Raw genomic sequence first — 21,504 nt, forward strand, 5'->3', positions numbered from 1 at the left:
GTGACTGTGACATGGAAAGCATTGGCCATGACAGCAGAGTTGGTGGGCATCTCTTGAGGGAATGTATGTGGGTATGAGAAGATACACAACAGGATGTCATTTGGGGTACAATGGAGTGACTAGAGAGATATGTGGAAAACGATTAAGTGTAGGATTGCGTTTCAGGTCCAGACCCACATTCATGAAAATGATCCTTGGGAACTCCCTTGTCGTTGATCTCCCAGGTTTCACTTACTGGTGCCCATCTGTAGTTTTGTGGGGCCATCCAGCATCCTTGGACATATATCTTTAATTCTGCCACTCTTATTACAAGGGGTATGGATGGCTCCATTAGTCATCTTCACGGTCTCCTCCATCTTTCCCATGTTCTCTACGCTGTCTCTTCTTTCTCTTAGTTAATATTTAAGAACCTTCATGTATCTCCTATGGCCCGACTTGTTTTTCATAGCAAATGTCGAGAATTTCCTCCTCTGTGCACATCTTAACTTAGAAAAGTGGAGTTCCCGAAGACAGAAAGGTAGCCGTGGAGATGGGAGGGGGAAGCCAGAATGGAAGCAGAGCCTGCTCCAGGCAATAGTTTGAGGGAGGAGGGGGGAGAGGTAGAATCTGTCCTGGCCATAGCTTGAAGGAGAAAGGCATCAGCTGTAAACTTGCAGGAGCTGCCACCCTACCCGACGGAAAGTCAGGCTGGGGAAGGGAGTCGGGTTCTCTCCAGTGGACACGGGTGAAGCTCCGTGGATGTCTCTTCAAGGACACAATATTATTTGAGTACCTTCAGAGGGATAAAGGTGGGAACGGACCCGAGAGGCTGGTATTCCTTCAGTCCAGGCATGAATTGCTAAAACACCAAATTGGGTTGATTGCAATGTGCTGGCGAACTGACAGAGAACACACATTGACAGGGCTTGGGGCCAAATGGAAATGGGATAAAAATTGCAAGAGTGGACATACTCTGGCTCTGCACAGTATGCTACTGTCCTGGTTATTGGCAGGCACCAGGGAGGGAGAGGAAGGAACAAGTTTCTCCCCACCAGCTCTTGGCTGGCTGCATCCTTTAGATCTTCTCTGAGATGGGTGAAGAGTCAATGCTGGTATTTAACAGTTTAAAGCTTCTGGCTCTCGTGTAATTTTACTTAGAAAAGCTCTTTTCCATGAGGGAAGTTTTTCCCCCAGCGGCAGAGTCTCATGTAGGCAAGACTGCCCTTGAATTCCTGACATAGACCACTGTGTCATTTTCCAGAGGCAGCCATGTTACTTGACAACACGTGGGGTGGCTTAAGATGTTTTTTTCAGTTTGCCTCTACCCCTGAGTGCACGGATTTTGGGAATGTGCCACTACACATAGCACTAAAGTTAGGGCTTCTGTAAGTCAGTGACATGCTACAGGTAGTCCCTGCACCTTTTCAGCAAGGACTTGAGATCATTAGATACCTGGGAGAGAGAGGTCTTAACATCTGTTGCTGTGGAAGTCAACACACACAGGGCAAGGATTTCTCCAGGGGTCCAGAGAGATGTGTAAAAACACAAGCCATAGCCGTTGTTACTCAGGGTCAGCATTCATCTTAGTGTTAGCTGCAAAACAGGAAAACTATGCCATCTCAGTCGATAAACACTCAGGCTGCTGCTTGCAATACCCGACAACAGATTAGACTTCTTTGTCTACTCTGTGGGCATCCCCTATTATTCACAAACGGAAGTGAGTGCTTCGTTCTTAACCAAACAAGTATAAGTGCAAATGTGTAGCATGTGCACGCGAATGAACACTGCTGGAAAACTGTAGCGCAAGCATTGAGTTGTTACTTCCAGAGAGGAAGCGAAGGGTGTTTGAGAGCTGACATGCACAGCTACACCTTCCTTGGCCATGTCTTGGGCACAAGGAAGAAAATGGTGCAACTTCATAATTTGCTACTTTCTGTTTCTCGTTGTCTGGGACATGGTAGTCGGCCATGGGGATCTTTCATGTTCCTCTTATACAGCTTGTGACTGACCCAAGCTTAAAATGATGCTATTTTATTTCCTCAAAGTTCTAGAGCGGTGGTTCTTAACCTGTGGGTCATGACCCCTTTGGGGAGCAAATGACCCTTTCACAGGGTTTTGTCCTGCATATCAGATATTTACATTATAATTAATAACAGTAGCAAATTTGCCGCCATGAAATAACAGTGAAATAGTTTTACGGTTGGGGGCCACCACAACACAAGGAACTCTATTAAAGGGTTGCAGCATTAGGAAAGTGGAGGACAACTATTCTAGAAGGTTAAAATTTTAGTGCCTAGGCTTGATCTGATTCTTTCTAGGGTTTCAGAGGTAGAATTTGTTCCATGCCTCTCTTATAGCTTCTGGGTTTTGCCAGCAATCCTTGATATTCCTCAGTCTTCAGACGTATCTCAATATTTTCTGTCTCTACCTTCTGATAGAATTCTACTGTTTCAATCTCTCAGTTTCCAAATCCAGCATGACTTCTTGTTAACATGGTAACACCTCCAGACCCTGTTTCCAAAATAAGTCACATTCATAGATAACAGAGAGTTAGGAATTCAAGCTACCATCTTTGGGAGACACACTTCTATCACCAGTCTTCCTTTCTGTGCTGTTTTCTTTTGTGGTGGAATAGAATCTACACTCTTGTAAGTTTGACCAAGGGGGTAGACTAAATGCATGAATACTGAGACTCTAGTTATTTCAATGTCAATCTTATCACCCAGTAAAGTCATTGCCATAGCTGGCGGAGTAAACACCTTGCTTGGTTTTTGATTGCTTCACCATTCTTCATTAAACTGGGTCTTTGTTCTTTTTCTCTGCAGAAACCTACAGAACCATGGCGACTCCTTCTGCTGCCTTTGAGGCCCTTATGACTGGCGTGACGAGCTGGGATATCCCTGAGGATGCTATCCCATGCGAACTGCTTCTTATTGGAGAGGCTTCATTTCCTGTGATGGTGAATGACATGGGCCAGGTCCTCATTGCTGCCTCTACCTATGGCAGAGGCCGCATGGTGGTAGTAGCTCATGAGGACTACTTGGTGGAAAGCCAACTCTTTGTCTTTCTCGTCAATGCCATAGGATGGCTTCGTTCCTCCTCGGAGTCGGCCATTGGTATACACTCATCTTTAGCACCGTTGGTGAAAATCCTTGAGAGCTGTGGAATAGAGTCAACTATTGAGCCCGAAGTGAACGACTCCATGGGAGTTTACTGTATTGATGCCTACAATGAAACCATGACTGATAAGCTGGTCCAGTTTGTGAAACGCGGAGGCGGCTTGCTCATAGGAGGCCAAGCCTGGGATTGGGCTAACCAGGGTGAAGATGAAAGAGTTCTGTTCACATTTCCTGGGAATCTGGTGACCAGTGTGGCTGGTGTGTACTTCACTGACAACAAAGCAGACACAGGTTTCTATAAAGTTTCTAAGAAGATGCCTAAGATTCCTGTCTTAGTTAGGTGAGTATCTTACTGAGGTGGGCAGTTGGCCTCATATTAAAAAGCAGACATGATTCCGTCTTCAGGTTCCTTCCAGACTGACAGAAAAGAATCTGAAACTCAGATATGTATTTGCCACAGTCTGTTAGGTTTTTGTTTTAATACTCCGAGGCTCTGGATGAGCAACGTCTCCTTGACACTGCCTCCTCAGACTAATCCACTTAGCTCTTTGAGGAGAAGAATTTCTATTGAGCCTGATATTCTTCAGCACTTAGATTAATAAAAAATACCATTGACCTCGAGAATTGGCATGCTTTCCTTACAGTAAAAAGGATGCTATTAGGAAAAAGAAAAACAGAGCAATCCTATGGGCCAAAGTCTGGAGGGCTGTGAGAAGCATTTAGAAATGTTTACATGGGGTTAGGATGGAGATAGGAAGTTGTGGGTTTGGAAGTTGAGTTGAAAAGAGATGGTACAGTTTTAAATATGCTAAGCTTTTAAAGAGACTTCTTATCTCTGGGGTCAAATGATCATCTGCAAATGGAGGAGACAATGCTGGTACAAAGGCAAACCTCACTAAAGGTTCTGGAGAGTGTACCCCAGTGTGTTTTACAGACATACAGTGTTGTCCATGCAACATATTAATAAGCACTCAGCAAGCATTCATTAGGTGTGTAATTAGATTGAGGAATGAGGGGTCCTCAAAGCTGCAGTACTCTCAAGAGCAGAAAATGTACACTAGGCCACTTGCCATTATAAATAAGAATTCTTAGCTTTCTCAGAACAAAGAACACTGTCATCCTGACTGATGGGAGCAAAGTAAGTCAGATTGGGTAAGGAAGATCCAGTGAGGCCTTTTAGAAGAATGATAAATAAATGTTCATGACAAATTAATCAGACAAGCTGTGTCCTCTCTATTTTTGGAAAGTCACCTTGTCTCATTTCAACCCCAAATTGAGGCTTCTGCAATGAGTTCAAACTCCCTTTTGGTTTATTTACCCATTAGTTATTCCAGATTCCATATATTGCCTCAGATATTATTTCTTATCTTGAGCATGAGTTACAAAGATTGGAGCATGAACAGCATGGAAGTGTCTCTGGTGACAGTGTCTGGAAGACGAGTAAAACACCGTGTAACTATGCAGTAAGGCATGGTGCATCCTAGTGCAGAAGAATCTGGAAATGAATCTAAGGCTAGCAACTGTACAGTGTGTTCTTAGACTTTTCTTCCAACTCTTTCCATCTAGAAGGAGAGTGTCAGGGTGCAACCTCTGGGTTAACCTTTTAGGTACCATTCCCTTCAGAGCTTCTGGCCAGTGTGATCCTTGTATGTTCCCAGCGTTATCAGGCATGCACGGAAATGAACGTCGGGCAAATGATCATAGTCTGCACACTCAAGTGCTCTAAACACATTCACTTAAATACCACGTTGAAGCCTGGATTAGCCAACTTTCAAGTTGATGTTCTATGTGTCCCTTCCATCCTGAATATTAGTGAAGTGATACTGGCCACAGATTATCTTTTGACTTCCAGAATACTCTAAGAGATTTTCAAATTTTGAAAGTTGAAAATGAACATTAGCTTGTCTCCCCAAGTGGCTTAGAAAACAGCAGAGCAGGTGTAGACAAATATTTGCAAGAAGGATCTGCAAATCCTTAGAGGTTGTTGATAGTTCTTTGGTGAACAAATATTCACCACAGAAATATGTAGGATAGATTAATCAGTAAAATCAATGATTGCTTAATTGTAAAAAAAACCCAGCAAAGTGATGACCACTAGATAAACTGACAATGACAACAAAAGAGAATTAAAAATTTCAAGAATGGAAGGAGGATCACTAATATAGATCTACAGAAATTAAAAGGATAACAAGAGAATTGATATAATCTTATATTTTTGGTTGTGAGCCTAGCCTTTAACGGCTGAACCATCTCTCCAGCCCGAGAATTGATATAATCTATACCAGCAAATTCTTCAATTCAGATGAAATGGGAAGAATTCTTGATTGACACAATTTATGAAATTAAACATAAGAAAAGAGGCAATGTATACTAAAATAGGTTGGACTGTAATTACAGCACCTAGTATATACAAGGTAGCTTCCTGGAGTGAATTCTAGAGGACATTAACAGAAAAATAAGGAAAATTTATACAGTTTTCCAGGCATGGTGACACATGCTTTTAATCCAGTCACTCAGGAGGCAGATACAGCCAGATCTGTACATAGCAAGTTCCAGGACAGCCTGGTCTACATAGTGAGTTATAGGTCAACCAAAACTACGTAGTGAGACTTTGTCAATAATTGTAATAATAACTTTATTATTGTTGTTGTTGTTAGTATAACAAAAAATTAGAGATTTTTGTTCATTGACAGAGCTCCTTATAAAATCCACACTAGCCATTGATTAGTGTCCCTCAGCACCCTGAATACTGGGATAATTGTTCACTACCTGTCTAGTTAAGTGAGGTTTAGTGATTAGCACTTGACCTGTGTGAAGGTCTTAGTTCTACTAACTAAACCATGACTGTTTAACATGTTATCAGTAGTTATGTCAACGATACTAAGAAACTCTCTGTACTATGCAACTTATCCATTTATTACATTTTAAAATGGAAATTTTATTTAAAAACCAACAAGAGCACAAACAGCATTCCAGTCCCTGAAAGACTTACCGATAACTTTTATCAAACTTTTGAGGAGCAAATCAAGATTGATTCAGAATGTAAGAGTAAAACATCCCCAACTTTAGTCTTTCACCAACATTTCTGTCATATTAAAATCAGAGAAAGGGCTAGAGAGATAATTGAGTAGATAAACATCTTTCTGTTAGCATTACAACTTGAAATGGATATCCAAGAGTCCACACACACACACACACAGACACACACACACACACACACACACACACAAGCCAGTCAGAGTAGCTTACCTGTAATCTCAACATTGAAGAGGGATAGAAGAAGGGTGTCTGGGGCTTGCTGGCCAGGCAGCCCAGCTCAGTTGGTGAGATCAGGTCCACCAAGAGACTCTGTCTGAGAAAATAAGGCAGAAAGTGATTGATTGAGAAAGGTGCCTAACCAATACCAAACTCTGACATGTACACATACCACACACACACACACACACACACACACACACACACACACAAACACACAAATAAAACTAGAGAAAGACATTTTGAGGGAGCAAAAAAAAAGAACCTACAAAACAATATCCCATAGACGAAAAGTTCTTTTTTACTTTTTCTTTTTTTGTCTTTGTTTTTGTTTCTTTTTTTGAGGCAGGGTTTCTCTGTGTAACAGCCCCGACTCTCCTGGAACTTACTCTGTAGACCAGGCTGGCTTCAAACTCACAGTAATCCACCTGCAGCCCTGACTCTCCTTGAACTCGCTCTGTAGACCAGGCTGGCTTGAAACTCACAGTAATCCACCTGCCTCTGCCTCCCAAGTGCTGGGATTAAAGGTGTGTGCCACCACAGCCTGGCACAATACTCTTAATTAAATATTAACAAGAGAAATAGTTTAATATATAAAAGAATAGTACATCATAGCAAAATTCAGCTGTCCTACATATAAATGACTGGCTTAGTAATCTGAAGCCAAGCTAATTTAGCGTGGTAACTAGAAAAAATACGGTATACAACTCAATAGATGCATACAAAATGTTTGACAATGATTTCATACTAGATCATGATAAAATGTCAAAAAAACTCAATATAAAAATAATTTCTTCAGTCCAAAAAAAGGCAATCATTTTGTTCTGTTGGTTTTATTTTGTTTTGTTGCAATTTTCAAGTAAAGGTCTCACATAGTACAGGCTAGTCTTGAATTTACTGTACAGACGAATCTGCTCTTGAACTTTAAATCCTGCTGCACCAACTTCCCAAGTTCTGGGATTGCAGGTATGTGCCTTCGTGTCCAGCTATAAAAACATTGCTAAAGATGGAATGTGGGAGTGTTTTTACCTTAGCAATGAGAACAAGACAAGAATAATACTGGTGCTATCTTACTATCCACCATTGTCCTGAAAGCACTCACCAGGGCCATGGGACAAGAAAAGGAGACAGAGATTGAAAATTGGGAAGCAGACTTTTAGACATGTCTGAATATACCAAAGTATAACAATAGCTATTAACAAAATCTAAGAACTGTACAATATACCCCAATAAAAGAATTATGAATGTGGTCTCTCAAACTATCTTTTAACAATGTATTATTATTGTTGTTGTTATTCTTTGTGTGTAGGGGAGAGAAGGGTGTGGGAGAAGAAGGGGTATGTTCACGGCACACTTGTGGAGGTCAGGAGACAACAGAATCCGTTCTGTCCTTTGTCCTTTTCGTGGAATTTAGGGCTTGAACTCAGGTCTCCAGGCTTGTGCAACAAATACCGTTACCCACTGAGCCTTCCTCCAACAGACTGCCTCACTGCACTGTGTTCCCCCTCCTGATGAATTTATGGTACAGTGCCTGCGTGGTAAAGTGGATGGTGTGATTGAAACACAGTGTGGTTGGCGTAAGGGTAGACAGAGTGGCCATTGAAACAAACTGCATAGTTCAGAGGCGTTTACCCAATGAGGAAAGAGCAGTGTTTCCGACACATAGTTCTGGAACAAGAAACCCTGAGAGGAAAGATGAGCCTTAACATATTTCATAAGATACTCAAGAACAGGTCTAGACCCAATCACAAATGAAAAACTAAAAACTTCTAAATGGTAGCACAGGATAAAAGAAAGCAAAAGCAAAACAAAATGACAACAAACAGCAAACAGAAAAAAAAAACCTGCAGCTTTGAGTTAGGCAGATCACCTGTAGAAGACAATGTACAAGACCACAAAATGTAAAGGTCGGCAGCATCTCAGCCATCGCTTTCCTAAATGTTGCCCCCAACGAAATGAAGTCGTGTCCTCCCCCAAACTTCACATAACACGTTATCTTCTTATCTCTGGGTACACTGAGATTTCCTCCTTCATCTTGGCTCTTGTGGAAATGCTGCGAGGAAGAGGAGAGTCACTGGAAGGCATTGGTCTTGTTTGCTGTGGGTTCATAGACGGTGGAGGGTCCGGTAGGTCATGTGGCAGCTGTGTTTTAGGTTTTCGAGGACTCCCCAATCCGTTTTCTATAATGGCTCTGTCAGTTGACATTCCTACCAACGGTGTGCAGGAATTGCCCTTTCTTCATCATTCTCATCAGACTTGATGTCTTTCGGCAATTTGGTAATACCCATTCTAATAGATGGGGAGCGGTCTCCCACTGTGGATTTGATTTGCATTTTCTTGGTGAATGGTGATAGTAGGCACCTTTCTGTAGACCTGTTGACCATCTCTATGCCGTAGTGTGTAGTGATCTTGCCCATTGTATAGTGTACTGAAGTTCTGGGCTGATCATGATTGGTTCCTGTGGTGTGTTTTCCCAAACAAATAATCCTGACCTTTTTTTTTCCCCCTCCATCTTCTCTTACTCATATGTATTCCAGATTCTTCCTTTCCCATAGGTTTCTGATTCATCTGCCCATTCTATTCATTCCCCATCTACGTTGTATGTTATGTAAATACCCCTTCTCCCAGTTTGCTGACTATGCCCTGTACAAGATCAGGTGATATTATGAGCTTATCTTCATTTTATTTACTAGCTTCTATCACATCTCAGAATGGTGTGTGTAACAGAAGTTAAATCAGAGCCGGAAGAGCTAGCTATTTTTATGGCGGATGCTTCAAGGAAGGAGAGGGCCGGTTGGTATCAAGGCCCCATTTTCCCTGTAAATTAGTCAGGGCTCTTTGCAGCACAGGCAACCAAAAGTCCATTGTCTATCTGACACCCACTTTGTATTTGCTCTATGCTGCCTCCTGACACGTGAGTGCTGTAGCTTGACACCTAACGGAAGTGACAGATTCCATTCTGGAATTGCTAGCAAGTGTGTGGAGCTCTTCCTAAGCATCAAGGGCTCAGATCTCCCTATGGAGTTTACAGGTGGCCTTTGCATAGGGAAAACAGTGGTGCTGAGTAAACCACCACAGCCTGCAGCACTCCTGTTGGGCAAGCTGTGGACGGCTGGAATTCTGGATGTGGTATTCCTTCCAACTGAGGGACCGCATGTCTCACGAGAAAGGAGGCTAATGACCGCCTCCCACTTCCTCTTCTGAGATGCTGTTGCTAACTGGCACCACTAACTCTGCTTTTCACAGCCTTTTCATCTATCAAAGTATTGGTGTGAAGTGTATAAATGAGACTCATAAGAATAAAGACATGGTCTTTCAGCTAATTCTCTGCATACTGGAATACATGGATGGAATAAGCATGAACTTAAGTCTATAGTGTTCTGTCTTGAGTATGGTATCAGATAAGCACAGCAAGAGTTTCTACGCAATTTCCTTTAAAGAAGTGCTGAGTTGAAGATGAGCATAACAGAATTAGTGATGAGACCTTGTGTCTCCTTTCCAACAAATTTTGGTCCACTCTGTTATCCCAGATCTTCTACAACATCTAAAACATACCAAGTGCCCCTGTGTTGCGGGCAGTGTTCAGGAACTACGTGCAGAGTGGTCCCTCTAATCAGGAGTGTGTGTGTCTTTTGCAGTTGTGAAGACGACCTCTCAGAAGACAGAGATGAACTTCTGCATGGCATCTCAGAGCTGGACATTACCAACTCGGACTGTTTCCCATCCCAGCTACTAGTGCATGGGGCTTTGGCTTTTCCCTTGGGGCTAGATACCTACCATGGTTGTGTAATAGCGGCTGCCCGCTATGGCAAGGGCCGGGTGGTTGTCACTGGTCATAAAGTATTATTCACTGTGGGGAAACTCGGCCCATTTCTGCTCAATGCGGTCCGCTGGCTGGACGGGGGCCGCAGAGGCAAGATTGTGGTGCAGACGGAGCTGAGAACGCTAAGTGGTCTGCTCGCGGTAGGGGGTATAGACACCAGCATTGAGCCCCAGCTGACCAGCGATGCGAGTGTCTATTGCTTTGAACCCACAAGCGATGTGGGGGTTAAGGAGCTGCAGGAGTTTGTTGCAGAGGGTGGTGGGTTGTTCGTTGGAGCCCAAGCCTGGTGGTGGGCCTTTAAGAACCCAGGAGTGTCCCCTCTGGCTCGCTTCCCAGGAAACCTGCTCCTCAACCCTTTTGGCATCAGCATCACAAGCCAAAGCCTCAACCCAGGCCCCTTCCGCACCCCTAAAGCAGGAATAAGGACCTACCACTTCCGCTCCACCCTGGCAGAGTTTGAAGTGATAATGGGCAGGAAGAGAGGAAACGTGGAGAAGGGCTGGCTAGCCAAACTGGGACCAGATGGGGCAGCCTTCCTGCAGATCCCTGCAGAGGAAATCCCTGCTTACATGTCCGTGCACAGACTCCTGAGGAAGCTGCTGAGCCGCTATCGGCTCCCAGTGGCAACCCGAGAGAACCCTGTCATCAATGACTGTTGTAGGGGTGCCATGCTTTCCCTGGCCACAGGTCTGGCCCACTCTGGAAGTGACCTCTCACTCTTAGTCCCAGAAATTGATGACATGTACAGCAGCCCCTATCTGCGCCCTTCAGAGTCCCCAATCACCGTGGATGTCAACTGCACCAACCGAGGTAGGATGGCGGGAGGATGGAAGCTTAGTTTACAGCGGAGGTATTTAGGAAGTTTGAATTGCCTAATTGACACTATTCTTCACTGACTTCCTCTTCGGGAAGACAGGGGTTGGGTATTGGGAGAGTCAGAGCCGTGTATTGGGAAGACAGGGGTTGGGTATTGGGAGAGTCAGAGCAGTGTATTGGGAAGACAGGGGTTGGGTATTGGAAGAGTCAGAGCAGTGTCTTGGGAAGACAGGGGTTGGGTATTGGGAGAGTCAGAGCCGTGTATTGGGAAGACAGGGGTTGGGTATTGGGAGAGTCAGAGCAGTGCAGCTCCTTAACACCCACCCCTGGCTCTGCTACACTGTGACTACTGACTTCATGAGGGGTCTGTGCAGCACTGTGTGGAGCAGGGATGCAGTCTTCCCTTCCTGTGCCTTGGCAGGCACTCGATACTGCTGGATGAGCACTGGGCTCTATATACCTGGAAGGCAAATCATAGAAGTCTCCTTGCCCGAAGACGCTGCCTCTGCTGATCTGAAGGTAAGGCCATGCCACATCTCACACGCGTGATGCAGAATCCAAATGCCCTCGCTGTTCAGGTTGGCATTGTCTGCATAAAATGCCCCACTGGCAATTTGGATCAGTTTTTAAGACTTTTTTTTCCTTCTTAATGATGAGGAAACTCTGCTTTGATGCATAACAAGACATATCAAAGCGATACATTTTGGAGCCCAGGGACTTCTGTTATCATCTTGCCTCAGAATAGGTATCTCTGTTCTTAAAATTGGTTCTTATGACTTACGTCGTAGAGTGGGGACTAAGAGATATCATTGGAAGGTTGCCTGGCATTCTGTAGGTGTTCAGTTGGTGACTATTAGCTCATTTTCCATCTCGTAACTTAGGACATATGAACTCAAGAATTGCATGACTCCATGACTATCGTACATGACGTCATCAATGGTACAATGGGGTCATTGCCTAATGCCCCTTCCTGAGCCCACCTCCTATTCTCCCTTCTACCCATGCGCGCATACTCCATGTGACTGTGTTAGTGATTTCCCTGCTCCAGATCCAAATTGGCTGCCATACTGACGACCTGACCAGGGCCAGCAAGCTGTTCCGAGGCCCCCTGGTGATTAATCGGTGTTGCTTGGACAAGCCCATGAAATCAATCACCTGCCTCTGGGGCGGTCTCCTTTACATCATCGTGCCTCAGAATAGCAAGTTGGGTTCTGTGCCCATCACCGTGAAGGGGGCTGTCCGTGCTCCATACTACAAGCTAGGTAAGTCAGCACTACTAGGCGCATGTTAAGAAGGTAGGAGATGCTGGGCATGAAGTTGTCTCTGGGGCTGCTTAATAGAGACAGGTGTAGACCAGGGGAGGCAGGTGGTGAGTTTCTTTAAGTTCTGATTTGGTGCCAGGAAAAAAACAAAAACAAAATAAAATCATACCCATAGAGGCTTTCAAGAAGGATGGGGCTTTCTCCATCTTGGGTTCTTATCTGAGGTCTGAGTTGTACGTAAGTTGAAGAGTTTGAGAAAAGGTGTTTCAAGGTCTACTGCCTTTCTTCATAGGGGAGACATCCCAGGAAGAATGGAAGAGGCGTCTCCAGGAACATCCTGGTCCGTGGGGAGAGCTGGCCACTGACAACCTCATCCTGACTGTGCCAACTGCAAATCTGCGAGGTCTGGAGAATCCCGAGCCACTGCTCCGCCTCTGGGATGAGGTGATGCAGGCAGTGGCAAGGCTGGGCGGGGAGACCTTCCCTTTGCGTCTGCCTCAGAGGATAGTGGCTGATGTGCAGATCTCAGTCGGTAGGTATCCTGAGTGACGATCGGTTCCCAGGTACTTTCCTTCTTCCCACAGCCATGAAGGCAAAGAGAGCAAAAGCGTTTTTGTTTTGTTTTGTTTTTTGCTAGCAAGACACATAGGTATATCCTTTGCTGTCTAAATGGAAAGGGGAGAAATTGCATCAATATAAAAAGTAGCTTGAGTTAGCATGTCAAGAGATGTCATCAAAGAAATCAAGAGATGTCACCCGAGCTTTGCTAGGTTCCCCTAGCAAATATAGTGAAGGGCTTTGACTTAATCATAGTTGAGATTACTGGAGGGATCTGAGCTATTTGAAAATGAGCCAAGAAACCTAAATAGAGGGGGTGGGAGCAAACAGGGAAGCACCACAGAAACTTGTCTGGATCCTCACTTTGACATTGCACATTACATCCTGTAATGCCGTGTCAGTGTATCAAAGAATGGGGAAGGGTTAAAATTCCATAGCCTCACATGGGCACCACCGCCCGTCCCATAAAAGCAGGATGCCCACACAGCAGCATGAGTGGCCCTCGGCAACCCATACTCCCCAGGGCTCACGTCAGAAGAAAGGTTAAAATGTCACTGCCCAGGAAGGAAAACCTGGGCGGGTCTGGGCTTGGATGACCTCTTGGAACAGCAGGGATTTCTAGAAGGCGCCTGGGGGCTACTGTGTGTTTTGGCAAAAGAACAGTTCAGAGACGGGTTTAATGATGAGATGGGAGGAAGCTGACCCTGTCCTCTTTCTTCTGCGTGCCCAGGCTGGATGCACGCCGGGTACCCCATCATGTGCCATCTGGAGTCAGTGCAGGAGCTCATCAACGAGAAGCTCATCAGGACCAAGGGGCTGTGGGGCCCTGTGCATGAGTTGGGCCGCAACCAGCAGAGGCAGGAGTGGGAGTTCCCGCCACACACCACCGAAGCCACCTGCAACCTGTGGTGTGTTTATGTGCATGAAACCGTCCTGGGCATACCTCGAAGCCGCGCCAATATTGCCCTGTGGCCGCCTGTTCGGGAAAAGAGAGTCCGAATCTACCTGAGCAAAGGGCCCAATGTAAAGAACTGGACTGCTTGGACTGCGTTGGAAACATACTTACAGGTACAGGGAAAACCCGGGGGTGGGTGGGTGGGGCGGGGTGACGAGTGGGACCACCAAGGAAGGCCCCGTGGATAAATGATAAGCTAGCGCGCCTGGAAACCACCCACTCCGTCTGCCTGCCGCATTCCGCCACGTGAGACCCCGAGAGAGAGTCTAGGGATGACAATATGTAGTGATGCCTCTCGGTGCAGTACTTTGTAGGACCCCACTGAGACAGACCTCCCCTGCCTTAGTCGTGTCAAACACACCCCCGTAGGGAGGTAAAGAGAACAGAGCACTGAGAGATCTTGAGTCTGGTTGAGGCACATGGAGTACTCATAAATATACTCTACTCTCTGTGGCTTTAAAGCCAGACATGGCGACGATTGAAGCCAGCTTTTCCTACTTCACGGCCATCAAGCCGCCCTCCTCACACACTCCGTGACGGGTTGTGACCCAGTTTTTCCTTAAATGAGTATACAGCGTCCTTGTTATGGCTTAGCTTTGCCACAGATTCCACTGCGTGTAGGCAATCCAGGGCTCCTCTCTGCCTTGGAGGGGCTGGTGATTCACCTTGCCCTTGGACTGACTTTATATGCCCCACTTTTCAGGCCCAGTGCCCGGGTCACTCTGGGGAATGACATCATGTTGGACTGAAGCCCAGCATGATTTATTCTGGTTCTTTCACCTGTCCAGATCCTTCACAGACCATGCTCACCAATACAGTCTTCTTATGTGAGCTACATTGCTCATCCACAAAGTGAAGACGTGTTGGTTCTGATAACTACCGAGGGGCTCCTTAACCCCCAAAACCCTGTGACCCTGGCTAGCATGGGCTTGTCCCAATAGCCTCAAAAAGGTTACTTTTAAGCAGGCCCCACGACTCTGTCAAGCATGGACTCTTTCCAATGGCCACAGAAGATGACGACTTCTAACACTAGAGCTCATTCTTTGTTATAATCATCTAGACCGTCTTTAACCTTCTACCCCCAAAGGTCGTTTTTTTTCTTCCAGTGGCCTTATAAATTAATGTGAGCATGAATGACTCTTGTAGGAATTCTTAGGCTACTGGAATTTAACCTTGAAACTCCGTGAAAGACGGTGAGGATGGTTCCACCCCAGCCAGTTTTGAAACCCTGCCTTCTGATCACATTATTCTTTTCATGATCTCATGAGTGGGTAACCAGTGACAGTGGTGGGGAACCCTGATCATTGGCGCTGCCTCTATAACTGTACTCGCTGAGGGTCTGCCAAGCACTGTGTTGGCCTCGACAATTGTCTTAAGGTTAAGTAACTGAGAGAGTTGGGGCGTGAGGCCAACACACAAGACGGTCAGTAATGGATGCAGAGCTGAAGTTGAGCGGGTTGAACCGACTGACTCGTGTCGTGTGCTGGGCCCTACTTTTGTAGACTGGGTGGTGTGTCTCACCTGCTTTCAACTTCCTCCTTCTAGCTCCAGGAGGCCTTTGGCTGGGAACCATTTATTCGTCTCTTCACTGAGTACAGGAACCAGACCAACTTGCCCACAGACAACGTTGACAAAATGAATCTGTGGGCGAAGATGTTCTCCCAGCAAGTGCAGAAGAATCTGGCTCCATTCTTTGAGTCCTGGGCCTGGCCCATCCAGAAAGAAGTGGCTATCAGCCTATCCTACCTGCCTGAATGGAAGGAAAATATAATGAAATTGTACCTCCTCACACAGATGTAAGGAGTGCAGGTAGAGAGGTTTGGGGAGGTAGGCAGAGGTGGGGGTGTATTCCTCTACCTCTGGCTTCTAAAGTCTGGCTTTGTCCTCTTAGCTCATTGCTTCTGTGTCTCGCTCCTGACTTCTGTCTCTAGGAAGCGGGTTAGGAACACGGCACAAAGTGAAGCCAGAGTTTCTTAGGGACAAGGCCTGTGTTTACGAGCCCTGCCCCTTTGCTCCGGGAGAGCTTGGGAGTTTGTTTCTGTGCTGGCCATTGGGCCCTCTTGATGAGCCATAGAGGGCGCAATCCTTTTCTTGACCTCTTCAGGATAGCTATAAAGGTCTCTGCCTCTTGGGTGGTGACAGAGTATCTGGCTGATGTCTTTTTTTTTAAATTTAAATTTAAATTAGAAAGAACATTGCTTCACATGTCAATTCCAGGTCCTTCTCCATTCCCCTCCCCTGCCCTCCCACCAACCCCTCCAATATCCCCTCCTTTCCCCAGGGAGGGTGAGGCCCTCCATGGGGGTGTCCATAGTCTGTCATTTCATCCAGGGCAGGGCTTAGACCCTCCCCCCGAGAGTCCAGGCTGAGAGAGCATCTCTCATTGTTGTATGGGCACCCAAAGTCCATTTGTATGCCAGGGATAAATACTGATTTACTACCCAAGGCCCAATAGATTACCTAGGCCTCCTCACTGACACCCATATTCAGGGGATCTGCATCAGTCCCATGCTGGATTCCCAGCCATCAGTCTGGGATTCAAGAACTAACCCTTGTCAGGTCAGCTATTTTCTGGCTGATGGTTTTAAAGAAACTTATGAACTATGTGGTACACGCCAACTAAAGGGTTGCTTCATTTCTTGCTAACCCAATCTCTTTCACAGCTCCAAGATTACTATGAACCTTTTCCTCAGTAGACTCGTGCCCAAACTCTAGGTCTTCTACTGACCGTTTGTATGTCACTGCAAGATCCTTGACTTGCCCAATGCTCTGCGATCTCATTCTAAAAAATGGGAGCCATTTCATGTGATTATTGGGAGAACTGAGTTCCACAATGCCCCTAAAAGTGATTACAGCAGTTAGAGAAAATAACATTTGGCACTTTTGTTATATAATTAACCCAAAATAATTCTAAAGCTAGACTTCACTTTTAGCGGGTATTAACAGATGTAGTCATAGCCTTTTAATTTTTTAAACTGATACATGAAAATATAAAACCTGAATATATTAGTGAGCTACCATGTAATGTCTAATGTACGAATACATTTTTATACCTGAAATTTTTAAAAATACACATCTTCTCCAGCAACTATCATTTCTTCAGACCAAATGCCTTCAAAGTCATTTATAGTTTTTTTTTAATTTGAGATATACAGTGCATAGCTGTTACTGGGGCCAGAGAGAGGGTTCAGTGGGTAAAGACACCTGCTGCCAAGACTCAAGACCTGAGTTCAATCCTCAGAACTCACTTAGTGGAAGGAGAGACCCAACTCTTACGTGCTGTTCTCTGACCTCCACATGTGTTCTGTGGTACGCAAACACACTAAACGAATTTAAAAGAAATAATTGCTACCTATCCTACCCTATCCTACACTACACTACCAGCCTCTAAGATTATTTTGGTACATTGCCTTACGAATCTGAAGAAAGGATTGGAAACTCACAGAGGAGTTTTTGATGGTGGTTGGAGATCGGCCTCTCTATTTAGGCAGGGCGGGCTGACTTCAAACGTCTGGTCTTTCATCCTCAGCCTCCAAGTGTTGGTGTAACAGGTGTGCCCAGCCATGCCCAATTCACAATGCAGTCCTCTTTTCTTTTGTCTTTCACAGCTACTTATATCTGACCTCTTGACCCTGTTCTTCCAGGATGAATTCCTCCCTTGACAGAATTCAGAGTAGAGATCTTGATGAAAGCCACAACAATCATAAGATAGTGTTTGGCCTTGGCCAACAATAGATACTCAGCTTTTGTTATATTCACACAGTGAGATTCAAGATACAATTGCTGTCAAGGGTTAATGATTACACACACAGAAAACTTCACTTTGGGACAAGATAACTCCGAAGAGCTAACCCAACTTTCGTTTAATTACTACACATTCAGAGATCTCTTGGTTTTCCCCATTTTCATCTAAAGTTTCTTTCATGGTTTTCATGAATGTTTACCTCTAAGATTGATGTTGGGTACAACCAGTTTTCCCACTTATTTTCAATTTATTTTAGTCTAATCTATTTTATCTACCTAGTCAATTAGTGGATGAATGCATAGACTATAAAATGTGTGTGTGTGTGTTTCTTTATCATGCAACTTCTCAGTCCTAGATTTATTTCATGTATGTTTATCATTTAGGCATTTTGAACACAAACATTCAATGTTTAAAATAATTATTATCAGTTATAAGGTATTGAGTACATGCCAGGCATTGTACTGGTTCCCATATACAGGTAATCTTATGAAGTGGAAATTATTATCACCCTGATTTTATGAACAAAAGAACTGGATTTATGGAGATTAAGTCAATATATGTGAGACTCCACTGCTGGTAAGTCATAAGTATATGATTTTGAAGGCAAGCATTCTGATTGCAGATTGGGTATTCATAATTACGATGCATTGAATAACCAAATAAAGAAACAAACCAGTAACCTAGCACATTTATACTTCTGCTAGCCAGAGCCTGGGTGCTTCACTTAGCCCTTACCTAACCTCAGCGGGATAAAAAGTGTCTCTGATTCTCCATAGAGAGGAAGAATTTACATCAAACTCCTAAAGTGCTTCCCAGGTAGAGAAGTGAGTGAGCCATTAGTATCAGGAACCTCCCTAGTTTCTGGTTACTCAGGTACTTTGCTACCTGAAAGCACTTTTTGGTTTATTGGATTTTGAATCATGAGCTAATTTGGTGAAGTACCTGACTTCCCAAAGTCCCAGATGCTTCTTGTTTGCAGAGAGAAAACTGGATCCTCAATCTTTTAGAATAAGCTTTTCCCTTTCTCGCCTGCTTCCTTTAATCTGTTTCTATTCTCATCCCACACCCTTTGACCTGCTTTCAGCAGTAAAGCCCGGGATCTCTTCACTAAAGTTATCTGAGCTATCCCCCTGCCAAAAGCTTCCAGTGCTTTTAAGATGACGGACTAAACATATAAGTTTGCCTTCCCTCCTTTCCCAGGCCCCACTGAAACTGAAGTGAAGGACTACAACAGAGAATTGAGACTGCTCAGCAAAGGAAGCTGAAAGCATTTGGTTGGAGAAGATCTCAACGCATTTCTGGAAGAGATGATGTAAATGAAGCTTGATCCTGAATGGGAAACATGACAGCCCATTTCAGAAAGAACACACTGATCTGACCGTTGTAACCCCAAAGAGACTTGAGAACTAGAAAAGTCTAGCTACTAAATAATTGTACCAGTTGTAAATTGACGCCCATCCTACTCCGCCCCAACCCTTGTACATATAACACAGAAAATCTACCATTGGTACCAGGGAAGCTGTTATTGTTATTGTTGTTTGAATAAAGGAATCAAATGACCCACCTGAGGAGAGGTAAGAATTAGTGCTCCACATGATATTCTTTTCACGGAAATGAGTGGCCCGCTAGCCTGTCTGATAATTTTCTTCTGAGAGTTGAGACCCCTATTCACATATCCACGGCTTCTAGTCATGGCAGATTTGCTGGAGAAACAGGAGTCCTTTAAAAAGACAATACTTAACACAGCTTCTTAATGTGGGTTTCCTGGTAGGAATTCCAAGCATGGGAGGAACCAAGGGAGACTCACAAAAAATAACAACTTAGATGTACAAAGGTTGAAAAATATTATAAAGTAAAGGAAACAAAATTCATACAGGGAAAAAAAATCCTTAAAATTCTGTCCATCTCTCCAGAGAGATTTAAGGTGTATTTGTAAGATAATATGCTGAGACAATTCTGAACATTTTAAAAGCAAAACAAGACTGCCAAAAATATTCAGGAGATAGGCTGGAAAATGAAATAGAATGGATCTCCCCATATACACAACAAAATGAAATAACAAACAATAGTAAGGAAGGAAAGAGAAATATGCAATCACCGTTTAACCACTACGAGTTCCCAGACAGGACATAGATAGCATGGGTGCACAGAGAAGAAGAAAGACTTGAGAAACACCAGATTGAGGGGACCCAATACCAATGACATCTAGGTACAGTGCTAAGAAAACTTGGAATCGTAGGGTTAGCGAGAACATATTCAGAATGTTCAGGGAAGGGAAAACAGGTCAATCAAACCTAGAGGGGAAGAGTCTGGCAGCTTCAGCAGCAGCACTGAATACTACAAGTCAAGGGAACAATGGATTTACTTTTGTTCACTTTTGAAAACTTTTGTTTCCAGAATTCCATGTAGAGCAGATTGACAAGAGTAATGTAAAAATAAAAATACCTTTCGGCAGGTGAGTTTTTAGAAACCCTCTTTCCCTCCTTTGTACTCTCATTGAGGAAGTTTTCCATTTAAAAAAATGAGGATGAAAGTCCCCAGGAAAGGAGGAAAGAGGTCGTGGACACCAGCGGACCTCACGCAGGTTGTCTCAGTATGGAGTGGGAGTTATCTAATAGACCCACTTCAGAAGAGAACACAGCCTTGGGCTCAGAGAAGAATGTGCCAGAGTAGTACTGAGTAAATGAGACATTTGGAGACATGGAAGACATCCAGTCCTTTATCACAAAAATGAGTAATAATATGTGAAGAAATTTAAGTTCCACTGTGAGGGGAAATAGAGTGGGGTAGGGTTTCGCATGAACAATGAGAAGAGACTTGATTGGCCGTTGGCAGTAGGTAAATAAGTTCCCTTTCCAGCGGGACAGGCACCACGACGTCTAGGAGTCTAGGAATATGTATATTTTCCACCTGGATCAGTAAGAAGCATTTTAATAGCCAAAATAATGTAGATGCCACTTATAGATCTTCAGTGTTCTGATCCACCTGCGAACGAAGACCAAAAGGCTAAATGTTTCACCCAGAACAGAAGTGGGAAGTGATGTCAGCCAGCTGAGTGGAGACTGGACTGGTTGGGAGAAGAGAAACAGAAGGACGAGTGGGCCTGCTTGGATAGTCCAAGCGGGATTGAACAGACACCGTCCTCAATGAATAGAACATGGCCACATGGTTAGTGTCCCGGTCAATGCTGTACATCAGACCCTCGAAAGAATTAAAAATGACAAATCTATCAAACATTTGGAGAAGGGCAGGCAGGAGAAAGGTGGAGATGGTGTATGTTAAATCCTTATCTTTTGTAATGGTGAATTATTAAAGACTGTCTAAAGTTAATAAGTCAAGAGATTATTGTTCAAACATGTTATTTAAAAGTAGGAAGCTAGCCACCAGATATTGTTAAAAAAAATCCAGGAAATGGAATTACAGAAGGAGGGTGAGGTGGGAAATCGTGTTTTCATTTCAAGTTCCTCTGTACTATTTAATTTTTTACCTTGTGCATGTATTATTTGGGAAAGTTTATAATAAACTGAAATAAAACATCCTTCAGAGGCTTCATAATGACTAAGATGTGGCTGAACCAAAACTATTGACGAGCTCTCAAGGGCAGCGAATGTTGGAATTCATCTGATGTGCCAGTCTAAGTGGTCACAAGTCCCCTGTGACTGTGCAATTCCAGCCACTCTTACATGACTCAAGCCCACCTAACCTGCTCTCATTGCTACAGATACTCTACAAAACGCAAAGCCTGCTGCTGTCCTCACATGTCTTGTGATTAAGCTTCCTGTCTAGCAGGCTTGCAGTATTTTCCGAATGAAGGGGTGTTCAAAGGAACATTGGTATTAGATTGCTAACTACTGCTCTCTCCCGAGGCCCTGGTAAATGAAGCACTTCATGGAGAAAACCAAATAGGATGTTAAAGGCGTTCTGTTCTAGTCATTCACTGACTTTAACAAGTTTATCCTCAGATGGGTCAGTTGGTATGGGAAAATTCCTGC

The 21,504-nt window shown here is 44.2% G+C and overlaps 1 protein-coding gene across 4 annotated transcripts in view; it reads left to right on the forward strand.

The window, feature by feature from the left end:
* LOC101830101 (TRPM8 channel-associated factor 1) overlaps positions 1 to 21,050 on the forward strand; it is a 42,994-nt gene extending 21,944 nt beyond the window's left edge. For 3 of the 4 annotated variants that reach the window (XM_013122777.3, XM_013122776.3, XM_005083065.4), the window contains 8 exons: positions 2,805 to 3,438; positions 9,992 to 10,986; positions 11,414 to 11,511; positions 12,041 to 12,254; positions 12,547 to 12,786; positions 13,543 to 13,880; positions 15,313 to 15,563; positions 18,713 to 21,050. In XM_013122777.3, coding sequence (XP_012978231.1) covers positions 2,819 to 3,438; positions 9,992 to 10,986; positions 11,414 to 11,511; positions 12,041 to 12,254; positions 12,547 to 12,786; positions 13,543 to 13,880; positions 15,313 to 15,563; positions 18,713 to 18,722 — 2,766 coding nt within the window. In that variant the 5' untranslated portion in view covers positions 2,805 to 2,818 and the 3' untranslated portion in view covers positions 18,723 to 21,050. Of the gene's footprint in view, positions 1 to 2,804; positions 3,439 to 9,991; positions 10,987 to 11,413; positions 11,512 to 12,040; positions 12,255 to 12,546; positions 12,787 to 13,542; positions 13,881 to 15,312; positions 15,577 to 18,712 lie in introns of all 4 variants that reach the window. The other variant, XM_013122778.3, reaches the window with a different exon arrangement.
* The last annotated feature ends 454 nt before the right edge of the window (positions 21,051 to 21,504 follow it).

Source organism: Mesocricetus auratus, unplaced genomic scaffold (assembly GCF_017639785.1).
Source record: "Mesocricetus auratus isolate SY011 unplaced genomic scaffold, BCM_Maur_2.0 Super-Scaffold_100694, whole genome shotgun sequence".
NCBI lineage: Eukaryota > Metazoa > Chordata > Mammalia > Rodentia > Cricetidae > Mesocricetus > Mesocricetus auratus.